A 25027-nucleotide genomic window follows, 5' to 3' on the forward strand; every position below is an offset into this window, starting at 1 on the left:
GTGAAAATTCTGTCATTAATTACTCACCCTCATATTGTTCTACACCCGTAAGGCCTTCATTCATCTTCAGAACACAAATTAAGATATTTTGATTAAATCCAATGGCTCAGTGAGGCCTGCGTTCAAAGCAATGACATTTCCTCTCTCAAGATCCATAAAGGTACTAAAACATATTTAATGTGAGTTCAGTGGTTCTACCTTAATATTATAAAAGCAACGAGAATTATTGTGCACCGAAAAAAACTAAACTTTTCAACAATCTAGTGATGGGCTGATTTCAAAACACTGCTTCATATCTTTACGAATCAAATCAGTGACTCGGATCTCCTGTCAAACAGATAAACTGCTGAAATCATGTGACATTGGCGCTCCGAGTCACTGATTCGATTCGTAAAGCTTCGAAGCAGTGTTTTGAAATCAGCTTCAGTCGTTATTTTGGGTTTTTTTTGGGACTCAAAAAGTGTTTTTGTTGCTTTATAATATTAAAATTGAACCACTGAACTCACATGAACTGTTTTAAATATGTTTTAGTACCTTTACACAACTTATTATGAATTAATATGGTATGAAATAATGATCTGAAACAACATTACATGAGGTGGAGAACTGTCAAATGTAAATAAAAATAGACTCAAGCTAGTAAACTAGAACTAAAGTTTACTGATAAAAGTGGGTTTTTAAACTTTTAACCCATAAATTATAGGTATGAATCTTTTGAAATGGCACATTTATTACATGGTAGAAGCTGTAGTTGTGGACCATTATCGAAAGGAGAGAAAATTTGTTTTAGGTCAGGTTGCACTGAAAACTTATTTATAAAGCTTATTAAATCACCCCACCTCCAATAAAGATAAAGAAATTATATCCAAACAGTGTTTTACTCAAAATGTTATTTGCCAAATTACTTTTCACTCAAATCTGAGTTTAGCAATGACCGCGAATGTTACTGGATACAACTGTACAAATAAAGCATATTTTAACTCTTCTTACCGTGTTCAGTCTTCACAGACCTGATTTTAGTCATTGGAGTGTGCACAAAAATCGACCTGAAATAGTCGACCATCCAAGGACATCCGGCATACTCTTTTCAGCATACTCTGCTTTGGGACACATTTATTCTAATCTCACATATATTCAGGATGGATGGTGTGAACATTGGACAAAGAAGAGTCCAGCCCAGGGTCATCACATGTGGTCGCTCAAGACCAAGGTACAGTCCTTCATTCTTTCTCAAGCGCCGGCCTCTGTTCACTCAAGACTGCGGTGTGTGACGCCGTTTCATTGAGAACGTGAAACTACTTTGTTTGTCCTTCCAAAAGAAGACCTGACTAGAAATCGTTTATATCAAGTTTATAATGGGTTTTATGTTCATGTCTCGTGGCTCGGGCCGGACAGGGCATCACAATATGTTAAGAGACGTAACATTTCTGTCACACGCTTGAGGCATTCGGCCAATCACAACTCACTGGATATCTGGCCAATCACAGCACTCCTCACTTTTCAGAACGATGAGCTTTGTAAAAATCGACACATTTCAGAAGAAGGGCATAGAGGAGAAACAATAATGTACACAATGTAGAAAATAATGTTCCTTTTAAAAAATCTTAAACCGCTTAAACACATTACACCAAAACAATGTTGTTTTTAGCAGCATCATATGAAAACTTTAAAGGAGAAGCAAAGGAGGATCGGTTGCCAACCTGACAGTAAAGCTCATTAATACTGAAAACCCATTATTCAACAGCTGAACGTCCCAAACTAACGTCTACAAAACGAGTTATTTATTTCTGATGAGAAAAGTAGTTTAAAAATCAAACGCCAGGTAAAATGTGTTTTCCTGAACATCTGATCATTTAAGAGGATTTCACAACATTGAACATCAACATTTCATCTAAGAAAAAGAAAACGGACAACACCAAGCTGTTTAAATAAATTATTAGAGAAAATATTCCACACAGAACAACTGTTTTTAATAAACTGTTTTAATCAGTTTATTTTAGTATTTTAGTTATTTTAAGTGTTGTGTGTACTGTTGAGAATGACATGAAAATGAAGAGAAGCACAATATGAACTTTTTTATATTATGTTTCTGCTTTGTTTGTTGTAATGAGAGGATTTGAGATTGTTAGCAACAGACCGACACATAGCTAACTTAAGATAGAATTAAATAGAATAATAATGAGTAGAAAATGTAAGAGAGAACATGGAAATGTTTTAAGTAACATGGAAATTTGACACATTGTAGATTTGCTTTATATCTTTAGACACATGTAAGTGCTGCACTTGACAATCACATTTAAACATCTGAATCAATATGAATGAGTTTAATAGAAATATTATTAAACTGAAGAGCCAGACAGACTCATCTGAGCTTCTTCCTCCTCTGTTCCAGCTTTACATTAAACACAATGATCATCTGCTTGAATACTAAAGCAACATTAATCATTCAATATCATGTTTCTAACACACATGCTGCATTATTTGATTGTAAAGTCTGAGTCTCTTCACCTGTATGGATCACATTTACACATTTATCACACATTTATTTCTCCTCATAGACACAGTAGTGAAGCTCTTCTGTGGATCTTCAGCTGATGTTTACTGCTCCTCTCAAGATCACTTCACTTTACGAGATACAGCATTCATCAGCTTCAGGTGATCGATTTCTATCTATCTAAATTGTAAGGTGGAATAAAAAAAGATAATCACAACAAATTACTTACTATATTTCAATCACTCTTTTAAAGTAAAAAGTTGCATTAATATCCTGTAATCAGATTCATTTCTGACTATAACTGATTTTGAGAGTATTTATAAAACAGTATTTGTGTTTTAAATATAAAACATTTAGAACATAAATTCCTTTCTGTTTGTGTCTCTATATATTCAATATGAAGAGAAACACACACTAACGAGTGTACACCAAATATAATAAATGACAAGAACAAATAAAAATGTGATTTTGTCTTAAAACAAAAAGCTTTCAATTAAATGTTCCACTAGTTAAAGCTGTTTGTCCTCTCGTTTAAAACAACCCAACATCCTATGCAGCTCATTTGGGTTGATAAAACAACCCGGCATTGTTTAGTGTGTTAATAAATGATTAGTATTAAAATAAATAGAGTAAAAAAATAATAATTGTAGTGAAACACTGCATGGTACAGTATATTAAAATCATGAATGGTTCTATTAAATAATAAATGGCTTTTGAAATGTAAATAAAAGGCAATTAAATTTAACTAAAAAACTGAGTAATATTCAAGTACTGAATGAAAATTGATTGATAGAATAAGTTAAGTTACACTTTAGTTAAAGGATCAATTCTGTCATTCTCAGTTGTATTAAATGCTTTAAGCACTTTTTAAGATCAATCCAAAGTAATAAAATAGAAAGAAAACATAATTCTGACTATATATATCTATATATATCTATATAGATATATATAGATATATATATAGATAGATAGATAGATAGATAGATAGATAGATAGATAGATAGATTTAAATCTCACACTGAGAAATAAAAAAATATATATATATACAGTATATACGCGAGTTAAATATTACTAAGGGTCAAAAGTAAAAATAACAATATAATTTATTTCTTTTTTCTGTCCTTTTTCCTCGTAAAATGCAGACCCGTAAACTCTTTCCAGGTCATCTCTTTCTGCATTCCCTGAGGTTGGTAAATGGAAAAGACTTTAGCAGAGCAATGAACATATTTCCCTGCTGTGCCAGGAAAATATGTGTGTGCTGTATAATACCTTTTGGTTCATGATGGTGTTTTCTCACTGAATTTCGGTCGGTCACCTTCATTTGAATCATCACTCTCTACTGAGTCACAGCTGGATGCATCTGATTCTGGTCTTTCACTAATGACAAAGAACAGAAAGGAAAAAAAAAACACTTCACTTTACAGTGGAAGAGTCCATCTGCAAGCAGTGCTTATTAGGTCTGCAAAAAAAATTAGCCGCGATTAATCAATTCAAAATAAAACTTTGTTTACATATATGTGTGTGTAATAAATACACGCATGTATACATTTAACAAATATTTGTATGCACTGCATTTGTGTGTAAACACTTGTATATAATTTATATTATATATAAATATTTGACATAAATCTAACATTTTTCATTTTTTTAATTTCCATCTATATATATTAGGGCCGGGACTTTAACGCGTTAATTGAGATTAATTAATTACACAAAAAATAACGCGTTAACTAAGATTAATTAATCACAGAAAAAAAATTCCCGCATTTTTTATAATTTATTTTTGCACCGCGGAACGTTTCTCACTGGATGAGTAACGGCGGACCGATTATATGGAGCACCAACTAGCATTCGCATATTACCTCAGCACATCGAGCCTCAAGTATCACCTCAAGTATCATTGAGATTGAGGAGTCACATGCCGATTTGGGTTGATATGGGAGGGGTCTGAGCCTGTCGGCCCTGATGGAAGGATACGCTATCTGTTGCCAGGGGCAATGCCTTCAGAACTTCACAGAGGCGCGACTAAACATTTCAGAGCGCTTTTATTTTTGCGCATTTATTTTGTCGGCGGAACAGATCGAGACGGATCTACGAATACGCGAAAGAAAAGGAAGTAAAGCAATGCAAAAACATAAGGCGAAAGAAAGGGGACTTTACAGGAACAAGCTCACACCAAGCACAAAACAGCGGTGTTTGGAGAAGCTCTCAGGCATCCGAAATATCGACCCATACGAGCTCCCTGCAGCAGCACAGAGACCTGAACAATTTACCTCAGTGCACACATATGGACATTGGGAATAATATTGTTTACAATGTAAGTCACCTTGCATTCACGCTGTTAATGGCTTTAATCTAACCCGGACATTTACATCTCACAATCACACATTTAACTACCCTAGCCAACCCAGAACTGGTTTGTCCACTTTGCAGCCCCCAACAAAAAAAAAAACCTGGTACAGTATGTGTCATTGGGTTAAAATCAAATTATAACTAAACATACACAGCTTTAGCCTAACGTTACATCAAAACATGTTGGAAACGTTCGTATAGATTGAACATCTCGTTACAATCTAGTGTTCAGTCGCAGTTAATTACTTTGTCATTTTGGTCAAGAAGTGCATTCTAAATGCAATGTAATTACAATACACTAAAACGCATGTGAATAAACTTACTTTGGCCAGTACAACACTGTTTTCATCACCTGCTGTAGATGGACCCAGCCACAGCAGAAAGCCTCGTAACTTTCCAAAGACTTGTGGCTTTTAAACTCCTGCATTGTGTAGTAACTTAAACCAAAAACAATATAATTCCCAATGTCCATATGTGTGCGTGGAGGTAAATGGTCCAGGTCTCTGTGCCGCTTGAGAGCTTCTCCAAATACCGCTGTTTTGCGCTTGGTGTAACCTAAAAAAACTGTATTCCATTGTTTCTATGTTTTCCATATGTATCGTGTGAGGTACTGCAGCAGTTTTTAACGCAGCAGTAACTTCCAGGCATGGTAAAACAGGGCAGAATTGCGAGAACCTCCTCTTAACAACACATGTAAACAATCCTGTTTCGCCGCCGGTATCCTTCCAACATGGCGGAGCCCGTGATATCGAGGGAGGGGCTTTGTGCAATGACGACAACTTCTCATTATCAATAGCAGCTAGCGTGGACTTTACACTTTATGTTGAACTATGTATTATTTTGTTGGTGCAACAGTTTATGTTGAACTCTTTATTGTTTTGGCCAAGGTTATTGAGAGTTGAACTTAGTATGTTATGGCCTCTGAAGCAACAGAGAGATGTTTTCTAATAGTCAGTGTTTCCAATGTTCTGAATGTACTTAAAAAACACTGTACAGAAGGTTCCAGTACCTATAAGCTTCCTGAATTTCTGAAATGTACTATTTCTAAATTGTTTCTAAATATGCTATTGCTACACTTCATGGCAAAAATTGCACTGGTCTGCTAGACTTGGTTGAACAAAGATAAACAATATTTTGTTGCTTAAGCTTATTTATTCAGTCATTATTCAATGGTATACTACAAATCCATGTGAAAAAAAATTACTTCTCACTGTTCTCAGGTCAAATATTTATATGCGATTAAAATCTGATTAATTTCGATTAATTAATTACAAAGCCTCTAATTAATTAGATAAATTTTTAATCGAGTCCCGGCCCTAATATATATATATATAGACATACATACATTTATTTTGAAAATGTTGCGTGCTTTTATTAAATATAGTATGTACGTCGGCTGATGTCATACGTAGGTAAGGCGTTCAAAACGCAGCGCAATCGGAAGTTCGTCCTTTGCTTCAATGCCATCAGAGAGGAGAGGTACGATTTTCATGAGCTCCGTTCATTAAATGTTAAAATGTGTTATAAGTGTTCATGTCATGTCGGTGTGGCCAATACGAGAAAGTATTCTGTGTAATGTTATATTTGACCATTAGTTCGTGTTATTAACCTGGTAAATGTAGTTTATTTGAGTGCTCTTTACTGGTGAATAGTGCATTGCGTGAGATGGCGGCAAAGTGTGTGCGTTGCGTGTGTGAAGGATATGTTAGCGGCTATGCGGCTAACATCTCAATTAAGGAATATTTATATATAGATAAATAGAAATTGATAAATAATAGATCGAGATGTTTAATTAAAAAGGTGTATGTATAATTATATTTTGTAAACCATATTAAATATATGTTTTAGTCTTTAATATATTTTGTATTTTGTACACTTAGGAGATATATTTTATATATATTGTATATTGCATTCATTGTGTGTTCTGTGGTTAATTGCCTGGGGTACTTAACATGTATTTTGTGGTTAACAGGCATAATTAAGAGCTGTTGCAGATAACAGTGCCTGTCTGTTTGCTTGTTTTACTACACAGGCACTACAATTAAATCCTCATCAGTTAAAAACCAGCTTTGTGTGGACAATTCTTTTATTTAACATCCATAAAACACAACGCAGAGGAACAACCACTACATGTGTGTGTATTTACACTAGGGGAGTCCCTGACTAAGGATTTTTATAGTCGAATCGGAAGATATTTCACCATTATTCGACTGATAGTCTAATCATATGTTTGGGGCAAAATTCATTACCAAGAGTCAAGTCAGACATTCAACAGCCATAATTACTGATGTCAACACACAGGGAAAGTGTGTAACGAACACCTACCAGATACAAACAGAGTAAATAATGTTTTAAGTAAAAGATAGTTAACACTAAATGTCAGCGAAACACTAACAATTCTAACAAATCACTAACAATTCACATTCTGTTTTGAGCTGTGCACGCTGAAGATGACCAATAGAGTGATGTATTTGATAGCAAGTTTCTCTCAGAAAGCAGGGTATGGTTCGATTGGGCTCGGGCACGGTACACATGCAGTGTGAGTGCTAACCGTGCCAGAGCACGGAACAGATACTATTTTGTGTGCACAACAGTCATCAATACAACCATAAACATATTCTATTACTACTGCTACATTACACTTTTCAGTTAATTATAATGGTTTTTGATGAACAGGAAATGTAGTTTGTAAGTAAAGCTGCACATTAACGTCATTAACATCAGCTGCCTCCGTAATTATTTTCTGATAAATACAAGTGAAAATAAATGCAAGACAAATGATTAATTAATGATTATTAATCATTCAGCAGAATATTAGCGAAAGCAGTTTTCTTCATTATCACATACATGTAAGCATGCTTGACCATCCCTGATTTTGAATACATATAAAACAGTATTTGTGTATTAAATAATAGATTTAGAACATGAATTCCTTTCTGTTTTGTCTCTATTGAGTCAATAATTTGAGTTCTCTCGTACAGTATTGTTCAAAATAATAGCAGTACAATGTGACTAACCAGAATAATCAAGGTTTTTAGTATATTTTTTTACTGCTACGTGGCAAACAAGTTACCAGTAGGTTCAGTAGATTGTCAGAAAACAAACAAGACCCAGCATTCATGATATGCACGCTCTTAAGGCTGTGCAATTGGGCAATTAGTTGAAAAGGGTGTGTTCAAAAAAATAGCAGTGTCTACCTTTGACTGTACAAACTCAAAACTATTTTGTACAAACATTTTTTTTTTTCTGGGATTTAGCAATCCTGTGAATCACTAAACTAATATTTAGTTGTATGACCACAGTTTTTTAAAACTGCTTGACATCTGTGTGGCATGGAGTCAACCAACTTGTGGCACCTCTCAGCTGTTATTCCACTCCATGATTCTTTAACAACATTCCACAATTCATTCACATTTCTTGGTTTTGCTTCAGAAACAGCATTTTTGATATCACCCCACAAGTTCTCAATTGGATTAAGGTCTGGAGATTGGGCTGGCCACTCCATAACATTAATTTTGTTGGTTTGGAACCAAGACTTTGCCCGTTTACTAGTGTGTTTTGGGTCATTGTCTTGTTGAAACAACCATTTCAAGGGCATGTCCTCTTCAGCATAGGGCAACATGACCTCTTCAAGTATTTTAACATATGCAAACTGATCCATGATCCCTGGTATGCGATAAATAGGCCCAACACCATAGTAGGAGAAACATGCCCATATCATGATGCTTGCACCTCCATGCTTCACTGTCTTCACTGTGTACTGTGGCTTGAATTCAGAGTTTGGGGGTCGTCTCACAAACTGCCTGTGGCCCTTGGACCCAAAAAGAACAATTTTACTCTCATCAGTCCACAAAATGTTCCTCCATTTCTCTTTAGGCCAGTTGATGTGTTCTTTGGCAAATTGTAACCTCTTCTGCACATGCCTTTTTTTTAACAGAGGGACTTTGCGGGGGATTCTTGAAAATAGATTAGCTTCACACAGACGTCTTCTAACTGTCACAGTACTTACAGGTAACTCCAGAGTGTCTTTGATCATCCTGGAGGTGATCATTGGCTGAGCCTTTGCCATTCTGGTTATTCTTCTATCCATTTTGATGGTTGTCTTCCGTTTTCTTCCACGTCTCTCGGGTTTTGCTCTCCATTTTAAGGCATTGGAGATCATTTTAGCTGAACAGCCTATCATTTTTTGCACCTCTTTATAGGTTTTCCCCTCTCTAATCAACTTTTTAATCAAAGTACGCTGTTCTTCTGAACAATGTCTTGAACGACCCATTTTCCTCAGCTTTCAAATGCATGTTCAACAAGTGTTGGCTTCATCCTTAAATAGGGGCCACCTGATTCACACCTGTTTCTTCACAAAATTGATGACGTTAGTGACTGAATGCCACACTGCTATTTTTTTGAACACACCCCTTTCAACTAATTAAACTAATTGCCCAATTGCACAGCCTTAAGAGCGTGCATATCATGAATGCTGGGTCTCATTTGTTTTCTGAGAATCTACTGAACCTACTGGTAACTTGTTTGCCACGTAGAAATAAAAAAATATACGAAAAACCTTAATTATTCTGGTTAGTCACATTGTACTGCTATTATTTTGAACAATACTGTATCACAGCACCGCGCTCTCACTCGTTTCATTCAAACACAACTGCTATTAGCTTGTGCCTCAGTTACTGACTGGATTTACCCTCAAACCAAACCGCAGGAGATTCCTGTTAATAGTAGACTTGAGGAGACATTGTTCAAAGTGTGTCTTGTTGTTCAAGTTGTTGCTAACTGAGCAGAAGTGTTTAGCTGAATCTAAATTGTGTCTAATTCTTCACTTGTGTGTCAAGAAAGCATATAATAAGTGTGATAATGCAGATGCAGCCGGATGTTATCACAGAATAAGTCTCTTCAGGAGGACACAAGTCCTGATCACCCTGTCGGGTTTATTCTGTGATAACAAGCGGCTGGAGGTACATTATCTCTTACAGAAAGTAAGTGTAAAGTAATGTGACGTGTTGCTTGTCAAAGTAAAAACACACAAGAGACAGAGACATTGATCATGTGATGAACTGGACGACTGTGAGCTGGAGCTGAATCTGCTCTGATTTTACCAGCGTTTTCCTACAATCTGAACAAATCTATTTCAAACTCTAATGATTCACTATTACTGATCTCATTAATAAAGCAGCTGTTGCTGTAGAAAGCTGTGACCGTCTGCTTTTCTTCTCTTTCCTCCTTTGTGTTCAACATTTTTATCAACTTTACATTTCATTCTGACACAAACCCTTTGAAATAAAGCTTGATGATCATTTGATCAACTCTTTTCACTAATATCTGAAAGTATATATTTGTTCACATATCAGAGGTAAATGAATCTCTTTAATATCACAAAGTGAAGTTTACTCACCTCAGTTCACAGTTTGAGTCTCGTAGCACATCAATGAGCTTCTGCTTTGAGTCTCCAATCATATTATCTCTCAGATCAAGCTCTTTTAGAAACTGCAGAGCTTTTGTGTTTGTCAAAGACTGAGTTAAAGAAGAAACATCTGTAATGTCACAGTCATAAAGACTAGAAAGAGACAAACAGAGGAAGAGAGATCATCTTACAAACAAATCATTAAGATGAAGAATCTTTCACAAATATAATGTGAAAACCCCTTACGAAAAATAACCATGGTTTTATTATAGTAAAACTGTAGTAACCCATGGTTTTTTGGCGTATTGACTGCAATTTGTAAAACCACAGATTTACTACAAATACCATGGTTAAACTATGGTTAATATAGCAAAACCATGGTTAATTTGTGGTTACCATGGTTTAACTACAAAAACCATGGTTAATTTTCATAAGGGACATTCATCATGAGATATTGAGTATAAAGTGTTTTGTTGAACTCTTATGTGCTGTTCGTTTGGGGACGACACTCGTGCTGTTTGGGCTCTCCAGAGAACACAGCCAACAAAACGACTTTTTTGTAAAAAAAAAAAAAAAACACACTTTAATAACACTAAGTTTATTAATGTTTTAACTCCACATTCATGTAGTTTAAGGATCTATGATATTTTCTGATTATCACCTCTTCAGACATTTTTTGAAAAATTATGTAACAACAAAATCAACATTTTCATTTCAATTGATTGTTTTTTGTGAGTGTAATCGTTCTGCTTTGTGAACCTGTGGAAGGGTTGATATTTAGATAAAGGGAACATTTGTTTTTATTTCAGCAAACATCATTTGGGGTCTCAAAAGACCTTGAACAGCACATAAGAGTTAAACAAAGTGATTTTCATCATTTTGATTCTTGTCTGTGAATGTTACTGACCTCAATCTCTCCAGTTTACAGCGTGAATCCTTCAGTACGTCACATAAGTGATTCAGTCCTGTGTTTTTTATTTGATTCCAGCTCAGGTTCAGTTCTCTCAGGTGTGATGGGTTTGATTTCAGAGCTGAAGTCAGGATGAGACACTGTTTCTCTGTAATACTGCATTCACACAGACTGAAGACAGAAAGAGAAAACACAATGAATCAGACACGTTATGTTCATGTGTGAGTAATTCATCATGTGTTAACACCATACGGTGTAATAAATAAAATGATGCTGAAACCTGAAAACAAAATAAATAATTACACAGCCATAAAAAACTAGGATATTGAGGATATTAGTTACATTTCAAGTCTAGAGAATCTTTAGTCAGACCAAAAAAAGAGGTTTGTGATTTATAATGTAATTAAGATACAGAATCAACTACAGAAGCATCTTAAAAATAACATTAAAATGTTCAAATTTATTTTAAATGTAACAAATAAAGAAAATTCTGTTCAGAAATGAAAATTTAATTCAAGATATTTTAAGATTGTAGATTACAGTCAACAAGTACAAGATTTTGTGATCATATTTTGTTCTTATCGTGATGCATGTCTGAGTGAAACCACTTTAAAAACAAAACTGCACGTCAGGAATTCATGAGTTTCTGATGAAAAGCTGATAATTGTGTGCTATTGTAAACAATATCCCAGCGTTTCATCACAATTTCACCATCAAGTTAGGCACATCAACCATAACTCCTTCAAAAACAGATAGAAGCCTTGGAGTTATGATTGATGATCAGCTGACTTTCTCAGACCACATTGCTAAAACTGTCCGATCCTGCAGATTTGCTTTATTCAACATCAAGAAGATCAAGCCCTTTCTTTTTGAACATGCTGCACAACTCCTTGTTCAAGCTCTTGTTCTGTGGCTGGACTATTGCAATGCTCTCTTGACAGGTCTTCCAGCCAATTCTATCAAACCTTTACAATTAATCCAGAACGCAGCAGCAAGATTAATTTTTAATGAGCCAAAAAGAATACACGTCACACCTCTGTTTATCAATTTGCACTGGCTTCCAATAGCTGCTCGCATAAAATTCAAGGCATTGATGTTTGCCTACAAAACTACCACTGGCTCTGCACCCATTTACCTAAATTCATTACTTCAGACTTATGTGCCTCTAGAAGCTTGCGTTCTGCAAGTGAACGTCGCTTGATTGCTCATCCCAAAGAAGCACAAAGTCACTTTTACAGACTTTTAAATTAAATGTTCCCTCCTGGTGGAATGACCTCCCCAACTCAATCCGAGCAGCTGAGTCCTTAGCCATCTTCAAGAATCGGCTTAAAACACATCTCTTCCACCTTTATTTGACCCTCTAACTTTAACACTCATTATTCTAATTATATTCTTAAAAAAATCTAACTACCTTTCTAATCTTTTTGTATTCTATTTTCTTTTCATTTATTCTGCAATTGTGTGTGTGTGTGTGTGTGTGTGTGTGTAAAGACCTCTAACACTAGCTTGCTCTATTCGTTTTTCATTTTTATTCTATCTGTTTTCTTTTTATTTATTATATTATTTAAAATCCCATGCTAGGTGTACTGTGTTAAGCTAACTGAGACTTGTTATAGCACTTATATATCATTGCTCTTTTTGTTGTTTTTGATTGCTTCCACTGTCTTCATCTGTAAGTCTCTTTGGATAAAAGCGTCTGCTAAATGAATACATGTAAATGTATTGCTGTGATCTCATGTGACTGACAGATTTTCCCTCCTTCACATCATCAGACGAGAGAAGAGATGTGTTTATGAGAGAAAGTGATAGTTATTTTCATTAAAGATCACAAGGGTACATTCATTTTTGGAAATAAATTATGTACCCTGATAAATCAATCTGACTGTAACTGCTGTAGAGTATAATGATACTAACACTAGTTTCTCCAGCTTGAATTGTGTGTTCATCAGTAGATCACTGAGGTGTTTCACTCCAGAGTCTCCTAGTAGTTTATTCCTGCTCAGGTTCAGTTCTCTCAGGTGTGATGGGTTTGATTTCAGAGCTGAAGTCAGGATGAGACACTGTTCCTCTGTAATACTGCATCCACACAGACTGAAGACAGAAAGAGAAAACACAATGAATCAGACACGTTATGTTCATGTGTGAGTAGTTCATCATGTGTTAACACCATACAGTGCAATAATTAAAATGTTAAAACCTGAAAACAATAAATAAATAATTACACAGCCATAAAAACTAGGATATTGAGGATATTAGTTACATTTCAAGTCTAGAGAATCTTTAGTCAGACCAAAAAAAAAAAGGAGTTTGTGATTTATAATATAATTAAGATACAGGATCAACTACAGAAGCATCTTAAAAATAACATTAAAATTTTCAAATTTATCTTAAATGTAACAAATAAAGAAAATTCTGTTCAAAAATGAAAATTGAATTCAAGATATTTTAAGATTGTAGATTACATTCAACAAGTACAAGATTTTGTGATCAAATTTGGTTCTTATCGTGATGCATGTCTGAGTGAAACACCTTTAAAAACAAAACTGCATGTCAGGAATTCATGAGTTTTTGATGAGAAGCTGATAATACTTTGCTATTCCTGTGATCTCATGAGACTGACAGGTTTTCCCTCCTTCACATCATCAGACGAGAGAAGAGATGTGTTTATGAGAGAAAGTGATAGTTATTTTCGTTAAAGGTGCCATATGCAAAAATTGAGGTAAAAATATCCATAACATGACCTACACGCATCAAAAGAATGAGAAGAAATAAGGGCGATGATGTCATTAAAAAAATGTCAAGTGATAGTGCTGCAGAGATATCAACCTTAATTAGCATTAGCATTACTAGCCCTGGCCCGACAGGTGTCGTAATACCAGTTTCGGCCATGGGAGGCAGTATGCGGGCGACATAACCACCAGCCAACCTGCAATACACGAATAACTCGCACGGCTTGTGGGCGTGTACTTGAACCTGATGTTCAGTTGTGCGGAAAGTACAGCCCACTACTTCATTTCAGTTCAGGGAAGAAAGAGAAAGGATGGCTAAAGCCCTTGGCAAGAGACCACCACCCGCTACAGGGAAACAACCGCGCTCGGAATCACAAATCAAATCCGTTAAGAATACCAGAGTAAACATCGCCACTGCTTTTAATCGCTGGAGACAACTGATGGACCTGAAAGAAATGAGGCTCGACTCTGAACTTGCAACATTTCTTTTGGATTGGTAAGTTAGATGCTGTTAGTATTTCGCTAGAAGTTTGTTTTATATGTTTGTGTATTTGTTTTCCGGAAGTTATAACATAGAAATGTATCAAAGGCTGTTCGATAAACGTGCTAATGTTAGCGATGGCTAACCGTAGCTGCATTTGATAATTAGCTAGCTATAACTTAACGTTACCCATTTTATTATATCATAACTAACCTGCTCTGTCTAGTCTGTTGGTCTCGTGTCCTCTTTGCTTCGTGGTTTTTCTGTGCGTGAGAAAATTGATGTGTGGCGTGAAAGCGTGTGAAAAGAGTCAATTGTGTGTGTCTCACGGTGAATGCTTGAGAGTTGGCACATTATTTCCCAAGCAGAATAAAGGACAGGTTGATTATTGCTGTTTAGCCTTTGTATTAATCTATCATGTGTCCCTGTTTGCCTACAGGGACATAAAAAAATAATTAAAAGTGATACGTGGACCAAGGTGTCTGAGATTGTTCATTTTAAGTAAAGGATCATAATATTTTGTCCGCAACAATATTTAATGAGGTTATAACTCCTTGTGGTTAGTCTGCACGAGATCAACAAGCTTTAAATACAAAATAAGCATTCGATCTACGTTAGAGCGTCTGAGCGCTCACAAATCTTTCTGCAGCGTCGTGAGCAGAATACCAGAGTAAACATCGGCACTGCTTTTACTCTTTTTGATGCTCTCGACGCCGGCGGTGTGAACGCACAGTTAGGCTTCGGCTATGGCTGTAGTGTTGTTGTGAAAGTAGGGGCGGAGCATAGAGACTATGCCTTTTCTCAATTGTTACTCTAGAGTAGACCAATTCACTTTATTGAGGCATACTGCCCCCATCTGGTATGGAATGTGGAGTATGACTTGATTTTTTTTGCCAAACATTACAGATGGCACCTTTAAAGATCACAAGGGAACATTCATTTTGGAAATAAATGATGTATCCTGATAAATCAATCTGACTGTAACTGCTGTAGAGTATAATGATACTAACACTAGTTTCTCCAGCTTGAATTGTGTGTTCATCAGTAGATCACTGAGGTGTTTCACTCCAGAGTCTCCTAGTAGTTCATTCCAGCTCAGGTCCAGTTCTCTCAGGTGTGATGGGTTTGATTTCAGAGCTGAAGTCAGGATGAGACACTGTTTCTCTGTAATACTGCATCTACACAGACTGAAGACAGAAAGAGAAAACACAATGAATCAGACACGTTATGTTCATGTGTGAGTAATTCATCATGTGTTAACACCATACAGTGCAATGAATAAAACACTGCCAAAAACTTTATTATATGACCATAAACAAAAACAGAAGAAAAAAGATGAACAAAGTAGACACAGGATGAACTACAGAACTACTTAAAATAACATTAAATGTGAAAATTTAGTTTTAATGTGAGAAATCAAGAAAATTATGTTTCTCAATTACAACTTACTTAAAGACATTTTTAACTTTTTTTTGTAATTGCCATTCTTTACTGTACATGTCTGAGTGAATAAAAAAAATATTTTGGTCCATTACTGAACTGGATTACTGTGATCTCCGGTGACTGACTGAGATGAGACCCTCGAGCAAGAACTGAACCCCAACTGTTCCTCAGCACCGCAGGTGTGTGTGTGTGTGTGTGTGTGTGTGTGTGAGAGTGTGTGTGTGTGTGTGTGTGTGTGTGTGTGAGAGAGAGAGAGTGCGTGTGTCTGTTCAAGGTGCGTGTGTGTGTGTGTGCGTGTGTATGAGAGTGTGTGTGTTTGTGAGAGAGTGTGTGTGTGTGTGTGTGTGTGTGTGTGTGTGTGTGTGAGAGAGAGAGAGAGAGCGTGTGTCTGTTCAAGGTGCGTGTGTGTGTGTGTGTGTGTGTGTGAGAGAGAGAGTGAGAGAGAGAGAGAGTGTGCGTGTGTCTGTTCAAGGTGTGTGTGTGTGTGTGTGTGTGTGTGTGTGTGTGTGTGTGTGTCTGTGTGAGAGCGAGTGAGAGAGAGAGATTAGAATTCGATTCTGAACAGACGCACTAGATATGAGCTCCTGTTAATTGATATAAAATACTGCTGTTAATTGAGGCAAAAGCTCAGAAAAAGCCTGTGTTTTAACACTTATGGAAATATAAGAGAGAAGGGAGTACAGAAAAAGTACAGAAACGGAGAAAACGGAGCAGTAACTTTTAATCGCTTCATCGGAGGAAGCGCAGCTGTGACTGACAGCAGTGAGAGCGATCAGAGCGACTACATCCAGAACAATCATCAGTACAGCAGCGAGACTACTGCCTTCATCAACACATTACAGTACGCTATTAAGAAGATTTATATATATAATAGAAATATATTATACATTATTTTTATTAACAACAAGTACCAGCATTATATAAATCTCAACTGTCAATAACGGAAGCATTCAGCGGTTGCCATGGAGATCGTTTATCCTGCACACATTAAAGGAGACAAAAGAAAAGCCTTTAAACAGACAATGCTACATGAACACCCCGAATCTCTTTATGTTGATATGACCTCTCAAGAAAAGAAGACAAATCTGATCTTCTATACAGAGAGAAGCCTCATCTGGAAAAGTGTTATTAGTCAATATTTCCCCTTCACTAAGAAGAAGGGAATCTGTAAAGGATGTCAGATCTGCATTTTTGAATCAGCTGATCACTCCTCCCATTTCCAAACCATCAATCTGTACAACAGTGGAACGGTCTTAATTCAAGGAAATGAAGCTAGTCTCCAAGCTTTTGAGAAATCATTTCCCATTTTAAAGCAGATAATTGAGAAGGAAACAGAGGGATCTGAGGAGGAGAATGAAGTGCGTCCCTACTCTCCGGTCAGCACATCTCCAGCCCCATCTGATGAACTGATCCCTGAGCAGACCTCACACACTCACAGTTATCTCCAGTGTCTTCCCCAGAAGATGGCTCTGCTAGAGATAGAGGTGTCAGAATTAAAGCAGCTCATCCTGAGCCGTCCAGATGAATTCACCATCAATAATCTCAAGGCTGAAATTAAGGAGTTACACAACATCAACATGAATCTAGAGGGCCAAATGTCAAAAATGAAAGACGACTTAATACAGAGAGAAAGAAAATTTGAGAAAAACATCCATGAGTTAAAAGAAAAGCTGAAAGAACAGACTGCAATGTGTTTAGAGCTTAAAAACAAGGACAGAGAATCTCCCAACAAGAGCTGCACTGAGAGTAACCTGCGGCTCCATCACGAAGAGACGTCACACAGATCTGCACCTGCAGATTCAGTGAAGGAGCGCGCTCACACACCACCAGCGTCACACGATCTGCACCTGCAGATTCACACACACCACCAGCGTCACACAGGACACCAGCGACTCAAGCCTCAGTGCTTCTTCTGATGGACTCCACTGGAAAGAACATTGAACCCAAGAAACTCTTCCCCAGACAGAGAGTCCTAGCGCTCCACTGCAGAAACACAGAACGCGTTCATGAACTGCTCACTCATGATGATCTCGGCAGCCCGCAGTGTGTTATCATTCACACAGGTACAAATGACCTCCATCAGTTAAATGAAGGTACAGCTAAGGCAATACATGAGATGGCAGAGAAAGCCTCACAGACATTCCCTGCTTCACGTGTACTGATCTCCACCTTGCTCCCGCGGCTCGACGTCCCTCCCTCTGTGATCGATCAGATCAACCAAGAGATCCGTTACTCCTGCTCCAGTCTGCCCAACGTGCACTTAGTCCATCACAGCTCTGTAAGACCATGGCACCTGTATGACGGGCTCCACCTCAATCAGGATGGAGTCAGGATTTTTGCCAAAGCTATCAAAGATGTTCCTCTTGGACGCTTTCCAACAACTGACTACAGAGGAGCTAAAAGAAACATGAGAATGCAGCCGTCCGAGGTATCTGGACCTTCATCTCACTCAAGACCACCACGAGACTTTCACAGACATCCCAGGACTTCAGGATGCTCTCACAGACAGCAGGAGAGTCAGCTCTACACTGAAGGCCGACCCCAGCGCCGGACACCCAGCTATGCCCAGGTACTGTCCCAGCAGACGCCCCCATCATCCGCTCAGGAACTACTCCCCATTAGTGAGGTGGGAGAAATTAAACCACTGCTAACCCTTCTCTGCAACAAAATGCTCAACTGAACTCAACTGAATTGTTATCATTGTGATTATTTTTATTATCAATTGTAATTATTTTTACTTTATTATTATTATTGTTATTTTTTTAGTCATTATTCACAATGATTTATTTTAAGCAGTTTTGACTACCTTTTTACTTCCTCTACTATTACGGTTACTTAGTTATTTTATTTATTTTATTTTTGTATTTATTTAATTTTATTTTTATTTATGATAGGTTTTGTTTTTGGTTTTGCCCCCAGTTAAACAGCAGTATTGCTTAATCGTTGATCATATCAAAATGTTAAATATTAGCTTTTGGAATATTCAGGGTTTGTGCTCGAAAACATTTGGATTAAAGAGCACAAACACAGAATTTGTAAATAGCATCACAAATGTTGACATCCTAATTCTAACAGAAACATGGTGTAGATCAGATGTGTCCACTCAGTGTCCTTCACGTTACTCTGAAATCATAGTGCCCTCATGGAAACTCAGCTCAGTACACCGTGGTAGAGATTCTGGAGGTTTAGTCATATGGATCAAAAATGACCTCCTCCCTTTTACATCACCAGTCCAGCAAGGCAAAAATCACATCTGGTTAAAATTGGATAAAAGCTTTGGAATTCTAGATAAAGACCTTTACATCTGTGGAATTTATATTCCTCCATCAGATTCCCCATACTATGACGATGAAGTATTCCACACTTTACAAGAAGAAATTAATCACTACCAAATTCTTGGGAAAATTTTATTATGTGGAGATTTAAATGCTCGAACTGGTTCAGAACTAGACCATATTGATAATTCAGGAGATAAACATCTGTTCACACATATACCCCAAGATCTCTTTAGTACCCTACCGAGAAGAAATAGTACCCTACCTTCAGCTCTTTATATCCTCAACGGTAGAATCAGCGGAGATTCCTGTGGACAGTTCACATATAGCTCAGATCTCGGGAACAGTGTTGTAGATTATGCTATATCAAATATAGGACCTTCCCATCTCAGTGCATTTACTGTCAAAGCTCAGTCGCCCCTGTCTGATCACAGCCAGATCAATCTCTTCATTAAAGGGGAAGACAACAAATCACGGGGAATTCAGAAAAAGCCAATTCATCTACATAAACTCAAAGCACCATATAGATGGACTCGAAGTGCTGCTGAAACATATATTAAAGCATTGAAGTCAAACGAAACTCTCAGTTCCATTACACTATTTAACAATTGAACATATGATAATAATTGGAAAGGAATAAATTTAGCAATTAAACATATTAATGAAATTTTTGAAAATATAGCAAAAAAGGCTCATTTAAATGAAACAACCACATATAAACACAAAAATAGAGCTAAACAAAAACCTTCTGAAAAGTGGTTTGACCATGAATGTAAAACAATAAGACAAGAGCTACGATTCATTTCAAATCAAAAACACAAAGATCCAGTCAACTTAGAGTTACGCTCTAAACACTCTCAACTCCTGAAACAATACAAAAACACAGTGAGACAGAAGAAACTGGGCTATTATAACAACACGCTTCAGAAGATGGAAAACTCAATTGATCAGGGTCAGTTCTGGAGCATGTGGAACAGTCTGAACAAGACAAAACCACAAGAGTTAGCCATACAAGATGGTCAGATCTGGAAGGATCACTTTGAGAAGCTCTATACACCTCAAACTGACCCTCTGAATAACCCCAACCAATTAAATGTCCTCCAAAAGTTGAATGCTCTTGAATCATGCATCAAAAACAACCAAAATCCACTAGATTATCCAATAACCCAACAAGAACTTAGTGAAAAACTGAAATCCCTCAAATGTCAGAAATCCTGTGGCCCTGACAACATAAAGAATGAGATGCTTAAAAACAGCTCTCCTGAACTGCAAACTGCATTACTCAAACTTTTTAATTTGATTTTGAGTTCAGGTGTTTTTCCTGAGGTCTGGAACACAGGATTCATCTCTCCCATCTTTAAAAGTGGAGACAAAACCGATCCTAATAACTACAGAGGGATCTGTGTAACCAGTAATTTAGGAAAAGTGTTTTGCTCTATAGTCAACTCTCGAATTTCATCTTTCTTAAAGCAGCACAATGTCATCAGCAAATCTCAGATTGGCTTCCTCCCTAAACACCGAACCACTGACCATATTCACACACTACACACGCTCATAAATGAACATGTACACCAGAAGAAAGAGGGGAAAATATTTGCATGCTTTATAGATTTTAAGAAGGCTTTTGACTCTATCTGGCATAATGGACTATTTTATAAAATCATTCAAAGTGGCATAGGGGGTAAAATATATGACTTAATTAAAAACATGTATAACCAAAATAAATGTGCAGTAAAAATTGGCCAACAAAGGACAGAGTATTTTCCTCAACAGCGAGGCGTGAGACAGGGCTGCTGTCTCAGCCCGACCTTATTTAACATCTATATCAATGAACTGGCAGATCTTCTGGACCAGTCGAACAGTCCAGGACTACAATTACACCACACAGAGGTCAGATATCTACTGTATGCAGACGACTTACTAATTCTGTCTAAAACACCAGAAGATCTCCAGAACAACCTCGACATTTTAACTAAATACTGCCAGGATTGGGCCTTAGACATCAACATCCCCAAAACTAAGATTATGATATTTCAGAAAAAGCCCAGAAATCTAGAACATAAACATCTATTCACATTAAACAACACCACACTTCAACATACTTTACAATATACTTATCTTGGTCTGGTTTTAACTCCCACTGGAAATTTCAAATTGTCAATTAAAACATTACTTATAAAAGCCCACAGGGCACTACATGCTATACGAATGAAATTATTTAAAATAAACATCCCCATCAGAATCTGGACAAAGATCTTTGATAGTGTGATTCTGCCCATCGCCCTGTATGGAAGCGAGATCTGGGGCCCAGCGAGTAACTCCAGCCATAAAGACTGGAACAAACACCCTTTAGAAGCTCTGCATGTGGAGTTCTGCAGAAGCATCCTTCACCTGCACAGAAACACTCCTAATAACGCCTGCAGAGCTGAGTTAGGCCGTCTTCCCTTAAACCTCATCATTAAAAAAAGAGTTTTAAAGTTCTGGATCCACTTAAACTCTAGTTCAGAAAATTCTATTCATTATAAAGCATTAAAAACACAAAAAAAGAGTGCTCAAAGTAATCTTTGTGTAATGGTATCAGAGCTAACTAACAAAGCACTCGATATCACCAATCCTGAAAAACATAGAAGAATCAAAGAGATTATGAATGAAGAGAAGGAGACATACATACAGTATTGGAAAGAACAAACCAAAGAGCAAAGTCGCCTCCAGTGTTATCTGAAACTCAACAGAGAGTACAGTATGGCTGACTATCTGCTCTCAGTCAGGAATATAACACACAGACAGTTACTGACCAAGTACAGACTGAGTGACCACCAGCTGGCCATAGAGAGAGGACGACACAGAAAGAGCTGGTTACCTAGAGAAGAGCGAGTGTGTGACGAGTGTAGATCAGGATCAGTCGAGACTGTGACAAATACACATCTCTGAGAGACTCACTGTACAGTCAGATACAGCACAACACTCCTGAGCTCCAGTCACTCAGTGAACATGACAAATTAAAAATATTACTTGGTGAAGGACCTGCTTCCTCTGTGGTAGCACATTATATTTACATATGCCACAAACTAAGAGGTAAAGAGTGAACACATCTACATTAGAAGTACCATCAATGTTTATGAAAATGTATATAGATTTATTTTGCATGTATTTTATTCTATTTTTTTTTTTTTTTCTTATGGATATATATGAATTTTTGTTTTGTTTGTTTCTATTCTGCTATGTACAATGCTTTGGCAATATGTACCTTTGTATGTCATGCCAATAAAGCAATATGAATTGAATTGAATTGAGAGAGAGTGCGCGTGTGTGTGTGTGTGTGTGTGTGTGTGTGTGTGTGTGTGTGAGAGAGAGAGAGAGAGAGAGAGAGTGAGAGAGAGAGAGTGTGCGTGTGTCTGTGCAAGGTGTGTGTGTGTGTGTGTGTGTGTGAGAGTGAGAGAGGGAGAGAGAGAGAGAGAGAGTGTGCGTGTGTCTGTTCATGGTGTGTGTGTGAGAGTGAGAGAGAGAGAGAGAGAGAGTGTGCGTGTGTCTGTTCATGGTGTGTGTGTGTGTGTGAGAGAGAGAGAGAGAGAGAGAGTGCGTGTGTCTGTTCATGGTGTGTGTGTGTGTGTGTGAGAGAGAGTGTGCGTGTGTCTGTTCATGGTGTGTGTGTGTGTGTGTGTGTGTGTGTGTGTGAGAGAGAGATAGAGTGAGAGAGAGAGAGAGTGTGCGTGTGTCTGTTAATGGTGTGTGTGTGTGTGTGTGTGTGAGAGAGAGTGTGCGTGTGTCTGTTCATGGTGTGTGTGTGGCCACTTGGCCACATCCTTTCCTTTCCTTTTCCTGAAAGTAAACAGTAATCTTTAATCTGACTGTAACTGCTGTAGAGTATAATGATACTAACTCTAGTTTCTCCAGCTTGAATTGTGTGTTCATCAGTAGATCACTGAGGTGTTTCACTCCAGAGTCTCCTAGTAGTTCATTCCAGCTCAGGTCCAGTTCTCTCAGATGTGATGGGTTTGATTTCAGAGCTGAAGTCAGGATGAGACACTGTTTCTCTGTAATACTGCATCTACACAGACTGAAGACAGAAAGAGAAAACACAATGAATCAGACATATAATGTTCATGTGTGAGTTAAATTAATATTGAGTAAACATCATACAGTGCAATAAATAAAACATTATCAAAAACCTTATTATAAGACCATAAACAAAAACCGAAGAAAAAAAATGAACAAAGTAGACACATGATGAACTACAGAACTACTTAAAATAACATTAAATGTGAAAATTGAGTTTAAATGTGAGAAATCAAGAAAATTATGTTTCTCAATTACAACTTACTTAAAGACATTTTTAACTTTTTTTGTAATTGTCATTCTTTACTGTACATGTCTGAGTGAATAAAAAAAATATTTTGGTCCATTAATGAACTGGATTACTGTGATCTCCGGTGATTGACTGAGATGAGACCCTCAAGCAAGAACTGAACCCCAACTGTTCCTCAGCGCTGCAGGTGTGTGTGTGTGTGTGTGTGTGTGTGAGAGAGAGAGAGTGTGCGTGTGTCTGTTCATGGTGTGTGTGTGAGAGAGAGATAGAGTGAGAGAGAGAGAGAGTGTGCGTGTGTCTGTTCATGGTGTGTGTGTGTGTGTGTGTGTGTGTGTGAGAGAGAGTGTGCGTGTGTCTGTTCATGGTGTGTGTGTGGCCACTTGGCCACATCCTTTCCTTTCCTTTTCCTGAAAGTAAACAGTAATCTTTAATCTGACTGTAACTGCTGTAGAGTATAATGATACTAACTGTAGTTTCTCCAGCTTGAATTGTGTGTTCATCAGTAGATCACTGAGGTGTTTCACTCCAGAGTCTCCTAGTAGTTCATTCCCGCTCAGGTTCAGTTCTCTCAGGTGTGATGGGTTTGATTTCAGAGCTGAAGTCAGGATGACACACTGTTTCTCTGTAATACTGCAATAACTCAGACTGAAGACAGAAAGAGAAAACACAATGAATCAGACACGTTATGTTCATGAAGTCACAGCAGAACAACCTTCATCTGTCAAACACAGCATCTTAATCTACATTGAGAGAAAGAGAGAAGATAGAAGAAAACTATTTAATAAAGTCACAATGTCTTGATAAAACAAAAAACAGAGGAAGAGTGTCTGAACACCTTTGGATAATTTTCCACAATTTGGTCTTCTAAACAGAAAAACAAATAAGTTGTTCATTTAACCAAATAATTGACACTTCTCATGATTTATGTACAATTTCTCCTGATTCTTGATAGAAATACAATGAAGTTTTAATTCCCCACAACTTTGTGTGAAAGGTGTTAAAATCTTTCATATCTTTTTATTCCTGTCATATAATTCTTATTTCATCTTTTGTCTAAAACGGATCATATTGTCTAAAATAAAAGTCCTGACTGCTGTGTATTTGTGTTTAAACTGATTCTGGTCTGCACATCACTACAACATGAATGCATTCGCTCTGCTCTGTCCAGTGACTTGATCAGCTTTGCTACACAGATTCAACTTTGCACATCTAAATAAAACTGTAGGTTTGTCTGTGTGTGTAGATGTGAAGTACAGTAATATTTCTCTGAAACAGGTCAGACTGAAGAAGCAATGCCTGCACAGAATAAAGCCCAGTCTGGACCGGTTCTGTTCAGTTGTGTTACACATTCATTAATCTGGTGTTTGATGACAGAGAGATGATATGAAGCCTTGTAAGGTGATCATAATCCACATCTGATCTCAAACAGAAGTTATTTCACACACTCGCTGCTGTCTGAAAGTGAGTTCTGAGCTATTATTATTAATATCTTTAACTTTATGAAATGATCCTCAGCACTGATGCTCTCCAGACTCAGAGAAACCCCACCTTCATTCATAACCTCCTCTAACCTAAACTCAGAGACACAGTTGGTCAAAAAACCCTGGCCGTTGTCCCAGAGGAAGACCCA

At 37.2% G+C, this 25027-nt stretch overlaps 1 protein-coding gene and 1 long non-coding RNA gene across 2 annotated transcripts in view; one reads left to right on the plus strand and one right to left on the minus strand.

Moving 5' to 3' along the window:
* LOC127987560 (uncharacterized) overlaps window positions 1–25027 on the minus strand; it is a 1055570-nt gene that overhangs the window by 939358 nt on the left and 91185 nt on the right. Inside the window, exons 21-24 of the mRNA XM_052589928.1 lie at window positions 23866–24042; window positions 22972–23148; window positions 15384–15560; window positions 13078–13254 (exon numbers count right to left, since the gene is read on the minus strand). Of these exons, the coding sequence (XP_052445888.1) occupies window positions 13078–13254; window positions 15384–15560; window positions 22972–23148; window positions 23866–24042 (708 nt within the window). The remainder of the gene's footprint in view (window positions 1–13077; window positions 13255–15383; window positions 15561–22971; window positions 23149–23865; window positions 24043–25027) is intronic.
* Window positions 1–25027, plus strand: part of LOC127987662 (uncharacterized) — a 124927-nt gene that overhangs the window by 47139 nt on the left and 52761 nt on the right. The gene's annotated exons all lie outside the window — the stretch shown is intronic.

Source organism: Carassius gibelio, chromosome B22 (assembly GCF_023724105.1).
Source record: "Carassius gibelio isolate Cgi1373 ecotype wild population from Czech Republic chromosome B22, carGib1.2-hapl.c, whole genome shotgun sequence".
NCBI lineage: Eukaryota > Metazoa > Chordata > Actinopteri > Cypriniformes > Cyprinidae > Carassius > Carassius gibelio.